Source organism: Macaca fascicularis, chromosome 7 (genome assembly GCF_037993035.2).
Source record: "Macaca fascicularis isolate 582-1 chromosome 7, T2T-MFA8v1.1".
NCBI lineage: Eukaryota > Metazoa > Chordata > Mammalia > Primates > Cercopithecidae > Macaca > Macaca fascicularis.
Genome location: NC_088381.1, coordinates 39,585,790 through 39,596,025, shown reverse-complemented (window position 1 = coordinate 39,596,025; position 10,236 = coordinate 39,585,790). Strand labels below are relative to the sequence as shown.

The window sequence follows — 10,236 nt, the reverse complement described above, 5'->3', positions numbered from 1 at the left end:
TCTGAGAAAATGGAGACGTCTTGGAATTGAGAACTCACAGGAGTTGGGAAGCATAAGGCCATAAAGACTCACTAAAGCACTAGTTTCAGTCAAATCACATTGCTGGGGGACAACAGCCGATCTGGCACATTAACCCATCCTTGGTTCTTGTGTGGCTATGCCACTGCTAGAGACTTAGCTAATATGTCAGGAAGAAAAATCCCCAAACCAGTAAAGCCACTGCCAAAGTCCTACATGGATGTGCAGATATACACCAACAACATTGAAAATGACGTTTGGAAAGGGCCTCTCCTGCTTGGTTATAACAGACCAAAATAATGCTGCCTTCAGTGTTTCTGAGAAGGTAACACATGAAACCCAGTTTCCCCTGGACTCTGGGATACCGTTTTGAGAACCTATTTGTGGCGGAAGGCAGGTCAGTGGCATGATCAAAAGTTCACAAATGAAGAACGTACAAATGACAGGACCACCAAATTTAGAAAATGTCCTACAATGTGCATTTTATTCCATGTCATTATACAATGTTTACATATAGTTATAACTCTCAAGAAAATGTCCTTTACCAATTGGATGTAGTGTCTAAATCTTTCACTTTAACATGAAGAACTGAAAACAGTGGAAATCCACATTGTTATCCTACAGATTGTCATGAGCTGCACGTGTGCCAATCAGAAAGGAATGGAAGTCTCGAAGAGCAGCGTGGCTTACAGACCCTTGGCTTTAGTGAATTCAGGCATGCGGGATCCATAGTCTCATCTTGTAGTAAAACTCAAGACAAAATAAATTAGTGTTGGACAGAGTTCTACATTGTACAATGTTGAACAAAGGACCACAGGGGGACCTTTTGTTTAAAGTAGCACCAATCCACACCTGATTGTGTTTCCAACATTCATCTTCCTGTTGACTCTATCATTGGCACTTTGAATGGAACTTCTTCTGCTTTATTGAGGATTCCTACACTGACTAAGCATACCGTGTTGCTAAACTCTCTACAAAGTGTGGCAACATCAACCCGGGAAATGGCACATTTAAACCAGGATCGCCCTGACATGGGCTTGCCTTTTTGTGTGTGTTTTCTCCACCCCCTGACCTAGCTGGTATTTCGTGGATGTTTCTGTGACAGTGGTAAAAGTAAATAAAAATGCATTTAAGGGGTAAGCAGGTGTTTAAAAACAAAACAAAACAACAACAAAATGAAAGAATGTGGTCGCAGCTAAGGAGGTTTTCACATGTTGTTTAACTCCAGTAAAGTCTGATCCAGCATCTGATGCATACTAAGGTTTTCTTCTTTGGCATGAGCCACTTTCTCTGTGGTGGGATTAGAAAATTAAGTCATGAATAGCTGTGCTTTGGACACAATGGTGGTTTGTACATTTAGGCAGGCACACATCAATCACAAACACAGGATGAGATGATTAGAACTAGGCATGCTTGTAAGACATTACTCATTTCTAGACAAGAACCTAAGATGGGGGAGGACGTCTTTGACCCAAAGGAGCCATGGCACGGATTCTCATAGAGCAGTCAGGTGCACCTCCACCAACAATGCACTGAGGATAAAATGCACATGGGGTTTGCTGAAGGTTCACTGACTGTGTGCCGTGGGAACAGGGAGAGGTAAAAAACCAAATACAGCTGCAGCACTGTTATACAGACTGGAGAAGTTACAAACGGCAGACATTTCGGAGGTACAGGCAGTTAAAAGTCTAGGAGTTGTGTGGTAACACAAACTCACAAAAACAAAGATGACATAAATAGGTTTTCTGAGAACTTTTAAAATGATTTATTTCTGTTGCTCATAAAAAATTATCAACATGTTTCATGCACACTTCATTAGGACATTCTCTTAATATTTTTATAGTGTTCTATGTATTAGCATGACATTCTCCCCAGACTCCAACAGCACCATTAGACTGAGTAAAGCATACCTTTCAGACAACCAGGAGCTTCTGGCATGAATTCCTGTTTTCAAAAGCTATTTTGCCCAAGCATAGGAACATTTAATCATATTTCAAACACTATACCATATGTTTAGAAGTTAGGAATATGAATACCTAATAGGAATATATATACACACATATATATGTATACTTAAAGTAGGACTCATGGCTGTCGGGAAATAGAAAACATGTTTTTGGGGGGGAGCTCCTCATTATTTATCAGTTCAAACAAAAGGACCTGCTATTTCAAAGAGCAGTGCTGAATTGACATAAGTATTTTACCATAAAAGCTGTTTTGTGATTAAAGAGAACGTAATTATTCCAGCCATACAGAGAAAAATGCAGGCAAGGCCAGCCTTTCAGCCAATTCCTTGTATTTGCATTTCTGCAGAAAGCAACTGTTTTCAACTCTATTAGTTGAAGGTAGGACAGTCTTAGATTTTCTGCACATGGGCTCCACTCCTAGAATTCAGCCCAAGTTTTTTCACTCTTAAGTTTAATCCTCATTCAGAGCCAGCTTTAGTTCATTAGTGAGGCGGCGGTTTTGCTCAAGTTGCTGGTAGAGTTGATCTGTACAGGTCAGCAAGCAGGTTAGCAGAAAAGAGGCAGAAGGAAGAGAGGTTAGCAGACTGGGTGAGAGGCAGTTAATAGAGAACAGAGACCTCAAGCAGGACAGCAACTGGTCACTTGCTGAGCAGTTTACTCTTACCCCATAGTCACCTGTCCTGTATTCAGGAAGGGTAGATCCTAAAAAGCTTGGTAGACTTAGGAAGGGTCAGAATTTCTCTCTTGGTGGGGAGAGGAGGGGAGGAGGAGCAACATGATAAGAGGAGGAGGAAGAGTGCACGTTCCTCTTATACCTCACTAAACCACTTTGTGAGCTGAGCCATACACTTTGTGAGCTGGCAACAGATTTGGGAATGGAGGCCTGGCTGGAGGTGAGCCCAGTGCGACATCCACCCCTTGCTAGGGCTATGTTGAACTTAGGTGAAACCTCGACCTGCCCGGTGCTGCCCACCTCTTCCAGAACCCCTTTCCTCTCCACTCACAGGGCAGGCTTTCCCCTCAGGTAGTACCAACTGGGGGTTACTGCTTTTGCTGCACTGAAATTTTCTGAAATTTGGAATTAAGTCCCTGTCCTTCCCCCAGTCACCACGATACAGGGTACACATTCTGACTCTCATCTAGCTTTGATAGTGTTATCCATTCAAACAGCAAAAGAACAAGCACTTGTCACCACTCAACACTGATTTAGAATTTATCTGCTTACTTCTTTTTTTTTTTTTTTTTTTTTGAGACAGAGTCTCGCTTGTCACCCGGACTGGATGCGGTGGCGCAACCTCGGCTCCCGGGTTCACGCCATTCTCCTGCCTCAGCCTCCCTAGTAGCTGGGACTGCAGGCGCTCACCACCTCGCCCGGCTAATTATTTTTGTATTTTTTAGTAGAGACGGGGTTTCACCGTGTTAGCCAGGATGATCTTGATCTCCTGACCTCGTGATCCACCTGCCTCAGCCTCCCAAAGTGCTGGGATTACAGGCGTGAGCCACCACCCCGCCCAGCCCTATCTGCTTACTTCTTGAAGAGGATGGCATTCATGTGTGGTGCTAATGGATGTGTATAAAATGAACAGAACTTGCAACACCTACATGAAGACCAGCGTGATATACATTTTACACACTGACACGTGATCTGCTTCTGGGGGAAAACAACTGCAGGAGTGTCTGTATCTGACGATCCAGGGGACACCCACGCTATGATAAGCAAGAGCCTGCTATGCACTGGCAACAGCCGGAGGATGCAGGGTGGCTTTGAATGCTGGTGACAACTTGGACCTAGAAATACTTCATAATCTTGAAAAGCTAACAGTCCTACCCCTGGGGAAAATGTGCCTGCAGCCCCCAGGTCTGTTGGGAGATTGAGCAGTTCTCACATTAACATTCTCTCATAAATGGTAGGACATGGGAGGATGCTATGCTTGTTATGTTTTCTCGCTTGGAATATCTGCTGCTCTGTCCTCCTCACTCATCCACATTTTCTGAATACGCAAAACTCCAGTCAAATGTCAGCAACCTCCTCCAGGGAGCTCCCAGTCAGAACAGTTCTCTCTTCCTTGTTGGCTCCAAATGCACATGCCTATGAGTTCAGACTCACTTCACTCCTCTATCTCCCCACCAGATGGCCAGCTCATTGAGGGCAAAGAGCCTTTCCAGCCCATCTCTTTACACACCCCCACTGCTTCCCATGGTGTTTTGCAAGTGACATATGCTTGGGGGTTGCAAGACATAAATCCCATGACTACATTCACACTATGGACACAGGGAACTGTCACCATGGGTAGGGAGCATGTCTCAGTTTGCTGAGCCCAAATGTTTGGCCAGGCTAGAATGGAAGAACTTTGGCGAAAATCTGGAGAATCTAGAGGGTCAGTGTGAACTCAGCAGGAAGGACAACGGTCCCTCCGACAGCTTCCTCTGGACCCGCTCTGCTTCAGCTGCTGTGGAGCTGGTGTGCATGGGTGGCCGAAAGGCAGGCACAAGACATGCTCATATCCTTGGAAGTGTTTTCCTTCCCGTTCTATAGAGACTCCCAGCTGTCTGAAGCTTCAAGTGCCCAAACTCAGTGATGCTTTTGGTTTGGCCTCCACTGGAGCAGCTGTAGCTATGACCTGGCCCTTTGAACCAGAAGCCTGGGCTCCAACAATTTCTTGATAAACTTGACTTGCTGTTTGCCTCTTGCACGTGCACACCTTGGGCTACTCCTGACCTGCCCTCCCAGTCCATTAGTGCCCCACTTCCCCTTGTAGAGTGTACTGATAGAAAGTGTGAAAGTCTCTGGAAGGATTTCCATAAAACAGATGTGCCTCCAGAATTACATGGACATCTGCTCAGCAGAACTTTCAGACTTGGCATTTTGTCTACGTCAGGAAGCAGAATTTACTCAGAGAAGGGTACTCTTCTCTTATTCTGAATTTAAAAAAGAACAAGGAAGGAATCATAGAAGCAGGCCCAAGGATTAAGAAAAGAAAAACATGAAATCATAGAAGTCTTTATACACTCAAGGGAGAGACACTGTCCAGATTCTAAAAGTCCACCATACTACGACCACAATACTTTAATTCTCAGCTTTCTTTTAAAAACATATTTCCTCTATGCTTTGAAGTCTCTGTAGAGTGAGAATGACACTATCTTCTGAGTTTGTCCAAATTTATTTCAGTATGGTGGTGTATCAGCCCTCTCCGGCTACAAAAACTATATACAAAACACGCAGATCATCCATGTTAAAAAAGAAAACCAGGAGAAATATATAGCTAGATTGTTCAGGAAGGAGAAATGTTGAGGATTATGACACTAAAGTCCATATAAGTTAAAGTTCTAATTTTTACAATGTATTTTTTTAAAAAATCAGTTAATTGCTGTTTGTGAAATAAAACAGAAGCCCAAATGAAATACAATTGTCTTCTGAACAATTTCCACCAACTATCTTTTTGGGAAGAAAAAAAAGAAACTTTCATTGCTATATTTTAAAAATGTCCACAAATGAAAACACAGCTATTGAACACAAAGATTATGAACAATCCCTCCAAAAGAGTATGTGCTAAAAATCACAAATCACGACTGACCAGAGTAATCATATTTAGAAAACCTAAGGTGTCATTTTCATGATCAAAATAAAAGTGGCTGAGTCATGAATATACTTCAAAAAAGCTTGAACTTTTCTTTGTGCTATAAAAGGATGATCAACAATAACCAAAACTTACATTGTTTGAATCCAAATTCTTTTTCACCCTTCTCAATGTATAACTTCCTAGTAATATGGGACAGCTATGGAACCATTCATCATGAGCCTTTGATTAGTTAGCCAGGTCCTCCCAAGCAGGGCCACCGAAACATCAACATAGAGGGGTCACTACATCCTGAGCTAAACCTCCAGCAAAGGAACACACTGATCAAGCCAGACCTTTCAACTCTCAACAAGCAGTGTCCCCTGTGTGTCCCAGACTCCAAAGCAGAGCCATCACAATTCCCCCAAAACCCCCACAGATGTCCAGACCTCATTCTAACCTTTGAAAAACAAAGGGATGCAGGCCTGGGTATTTTGTTAAAGTTCAACAAGGAACCACTGCTTTAGAAACTCCTGATACAATTCTGTATAGTGTTCAGAATTTAAAAAGAAAAAGACAGCAGCAGCCAAACACTAACCCTCATATGTGTGAAGCAGCTTTGTAGTTTTATTCGATGTTGAATCTAAAATGTCAATAAATAAGAAGTAAAAAGAATAGCAAACAGAAATAGCTTACACAGTGTTTATTTGACACTGAAACGAAGAGCTTCTGTACAATAGAAAGCACAGTGTGTGCCTGGCTCTAAAGCAGGATGCTAAGAGAGAGAACCAGGGTCAGCTGGAGAACAGACAAATGCAGAGCTCAGAGAGGTGGGACATCCAGCTCGACGAGGGAGTCTTGGGAGAAGTGAAGCAAAGAAACTTATCTGCGTGAAGATAAAAAGGTGGGAGGAAAAAAAAGTGACGCAATGAGAAAAAAAAAAAGAAAAAAGAAAACCAAACCAATAGATGACAGCACCTGAAACACAGACAGGAAGCAGTCATGCAAAACCCACTGCCAGCCACACCCTTGGGAGGTCGTCCCACCTGAGGCCGTCACAGGCCGCCTTTCAGCAAGGGTCCATTTTAAGAAAACCCATGAACAGAATTTAAAAACAAATTTTAAGCTACACTCATCTTTCAGAATATTTAATCATACTTGATGCAAAAAGTTTTTCCCAAAGAAATCACATTTTAGTACTGGAAAAGACCTTAGAGACAGATGATCGGCTCCTCCCCCTCATTTACAAATGAGGGGTGAGAAGATAGACTGTTCTCTGGTTTCCATGGCAACAGTCATGTCTCTAGGGGCTTTTTTGTTGAGTGTGGGGATTCTATAACCTCTAAGGCCACAGGCACATGCCATACTCTTCAAGTTACCATTTTTCCTGCATGGGTAAATGAATGACAGGTGGGCTTGGAAAATGACATTTCCAGCTTCAGTGGAATTTAGGGTGATATTAGAATGAAGAACTCTGAAACATTCCAGGTTAGAATTTAAAGTAGTAGGATAAGTTTAATATTGAAGTTTGGTTAGTAATACGTAAATTAGTTGTATCTGTTGAAGGTTCTTCTCATGATAACAAGACTACCTACTCCAACTCTTACTGCCTAAACAGTAAAATGTGGGCCATTAACTCCCAAGCTCACATTGTACAATCTGTGTTGAATTTCCCATTTCTTTGACACAGGTTGTGGTAAGTATTTATCGTGGGTATTTTAATTCTTTTCATGAAAACAGAAAATTAAAAGGCTTAGTTACTCAGCAGAGGGTTCTTTTCACTCTAGAATTCTTTGGTTTTTTTTGTTTTTTTTTTTTTTTTGAGACGGAGTCTTGGCTCTGTCGCCCAGGCTGGAGTGCAGTGGTGTGATCTCAGCTCACTGCAAGCTCCACCTCCCGGGTTCACACCATTCTCCTGCCTCAGCCTCCTGAGTAGCTGGGACTACAGGTGCCCGCCACCACACCCGGCTAATTTTTTTTGTATTTTTAGTAGAGACGGGGTTTCACCGTGTTAGCCGGGATGGTCTCAATCTCCTGACCTCGTGATCCGCCCGCCATGGCCTCCCAAAGTGCTGGGATTACAGGCGTGAGCCACTGTGCCTGGCCTACTCTAGAATTCTTAAAAGTAAAAGAGATGATCTTTTATAGTACCACTGTTAGGGCTGTATTGGATCATGCCAATTTCCTTGTCCTCAGATTCTCAATAACCTGACACTTTAAGGGTTCCTTCAATTTCTATTTATTTTATGAAAATGATTATGTTGTACTTAGTTGAATCTCAGGAAACAAAGTTTTGATATTTCTTGAGACGTTCCTGTACAACAAACAGCATGGCCATCTAGTTTTACTTGAGTTTAGCTTAATTTCCCAAAAGGATAGTGCTCAAGGTCACTCACTCTAGTTCACTGCTCTAGTTTAGCACTTACAAAATAAAAGGATTCTGAAAAGAAAATGGTTTGTATAGACACTTAATCTAGTTGGCCTTCATATTAGTAGAAAGTGAAAAAACAATAACTATTCTAGGTTATGACAAAAAGGGTGAACACAAGAGTGCAAAGATGGAGATCTGGGAGCAAGGAAGGGATGGTGGTGAGTTTATTACATTAGCATGAGGGCAGGGTGTAAGCAGGCAGAGTGGATGCACGTTTACATGGAAGTCATATCGTTGAGAGCGTGGTCCAGCTCCTCGCTGATGGCTTTGTACTTCAGTTTCTGAGCGTACAGCTCGTCTATGACCAGGAAGTGGAAGGCAGAGGTGCAAGAACATGGAGAGTGATCAAGAGATGGAAGGTGAGTGAGGGTGGTGCATGCACCATCCCAACACAGCAGCAAGAAAAGGGCAATGCATGAAGGGGTTGGTGCCGCAGCAGGTGGCCAATGCAGGAGGCGTGCGTTTTGTTTTAAATAAATTGAAACAAAAACAAAGAGAACAAAACCCATTAGAAAATAAAATGAGAAAGACTCAATACGAAAATCATAACAAATATGGTAGGTATATCAGTAAACCATGTTAAATCCTAAACGAAACCACAGAAGGCTGTCTCCTGGTGAGGGGAGACAGGGGCTAATGGAACATCTTTCTTTTGCAGAGCTATATTTTAATTACACTGGAGTAGTCAGCCATCTGCAGCTATAAACAATGGGAAAAAAAAATCCAACGGCAGTGTTTTGGAAGAACAATTTGTGACTACAGCCTGTAGTCCTTATCTGGCTCCACCTTCAAACCACCGACTTCCTGACCACACTAGACCACTGGGATAGCGATTTCTTAGTGTCATTTAAGCTACTCCTGTGGTCTTCCCACTCAAGCTGCCTATTACTGGTCCAGGAGGCTTGAAAAGCAATGAGTGCCACACTTTATATGGCAGTGGTATGGCAAGTCTGCAATTTAGTTTTGTAATGCTGCAGGTTTCATACTTTGCTGCACTTTGGCAGATCATTTTGCAACCATTTGTCATTCTCTCTTCTCCACTATTTTGATTATCTGTACCAAACACTAGTTCCTTCTCTAATCCCTTCTGTGATGTATATATTTGTTTGTCTTTTTTCTTTCTTGTTCACAGCTAATCCTTCACAAACGTCAAAGCTCAACATTTAGGATATCGGTGAGATAGAGTGGTTATTACTAAAATAAAACCTAAGTGCCTTAGGGGAGAAATGCTTAAGTATAATTTTTCCCTCCTCCTTCAGGATATAAAGTAGTTTGATAAGATAATACATGACTTAAAAAAACCCCCAAATCCTTACTATGAATTCATACTTGGAAGAAGATGGGTTCTTCTAAAAACAAGTCCATGATCACCACATCATTCCCAATTTAATTAGGAAGTAACACTAAAAATATAAAATATACTGAGTCATTCTCACCTATAAGCACCTCACTCACAATGAAAAATAAACCTGCCACACTTCTAATGAGCATGAAGTCAAGCTGGATGGCATCTGCCACTATGGCTGGTAGCTAACTAGTCACCTGGTGAGCAAAAGACTCAGATTCATGAGTTTAAGAGCCACAGAGGAAAACCCCAGAGGACAGACAGGAAGAATGTGCAGGTGCAAAGGAGCGTATCAAGGTGGATGCCCTTGAATTGGAAAATTGTTTTGCCACATCACTATTTAACCAGAAGGATTAAACTAAAAACACTACTTAAGATCTTACCTTCTAAGTCATCAATGCTTTTCTCCAATTTAGTTACTGACCTCTCCGCAAACTCAGCCCGAGTCTCAGCCTGTAATGATTTATTTGAGTTAAAGTTGGGAAGTTTGGTGTTTCCTGCAGCTACAAACACAGGGAAACTAGAGGATGTAAATGAAGCACATCACCCATAAAGTGGATCTGAAACTACTTGTCAGTTTCAGTCACCTCTGTGAGAAATGGCAGCTAGCACTGTACACACACTCCAAGGCAACCTTAGAATATTCCTGACTTGGATCACTAGAACTTTAAAATGAAAAGGCCCTGACCAGTTCCATGAAAACAAACTCATTTAAAATCCAGTTGGCTTCATCCACAACTCTCATATTACCTCCTTCAGCTTGTCGGAAAGGACCTTGATCTCTTCCTCATATTTGTCTTCCTTCTGCGAGTACTGTAATTAGAAAGAGCATTCCAGATGTCAGGCTGCAGCTCAATCTACTCATGGCTTCTCATGCAAAGAACTCGCCAGCCCAGCCAACAGATGTTAAGGATCTCT

At 42.2% G+C, this 10,236-nt stretch overlaps 1 protein-coding gene across 31 annotated transcripts in view; it reads right to left on the bottom strand.

Moving 5' to 3' along the window:
* Positions 1-474: 474 nt before the first annotated feature.
* Positions 475-10,236, bottom strand: part of TPM1 (tropomyosin 1) — a 28,912-nt gene continuing 19,150 nt past the window's right edge. For 8 of the 31 annotated variants that reach the window (XM_073995958.1, XM_073995957.1, XM_065548005.1 and 5 more), the window contains 4 exons: positions 10,069-10,131; positions 9,702-9,771; positions 8,193-8,271; positions 6,231-6,428 (listed from right to left, as the gene is read on the bottom strand). In XM_073995958.1, coding sequence (XP_073852059.1) covers positions 6,425-6,428; positions 8,193-8,271; positions 9,702-9,771; positions 10,069-10,131 — 216 coding nt within the window. In that variant the 3' untranslated portion in view covers positions 6,231-6,424. Of the gene's footprint in view, positions 2,511-6,230; positions 6,429-8,188; positions 8,272-9,701; positions 9,772-10,068; positions 10,132-10,236 lie in introns of those variants that run through there. The other 23 variants (XM_073995959.1, XM_005559715.4, XM_005559724.4 and 20 more) reach the window with 4 other exon arrangements.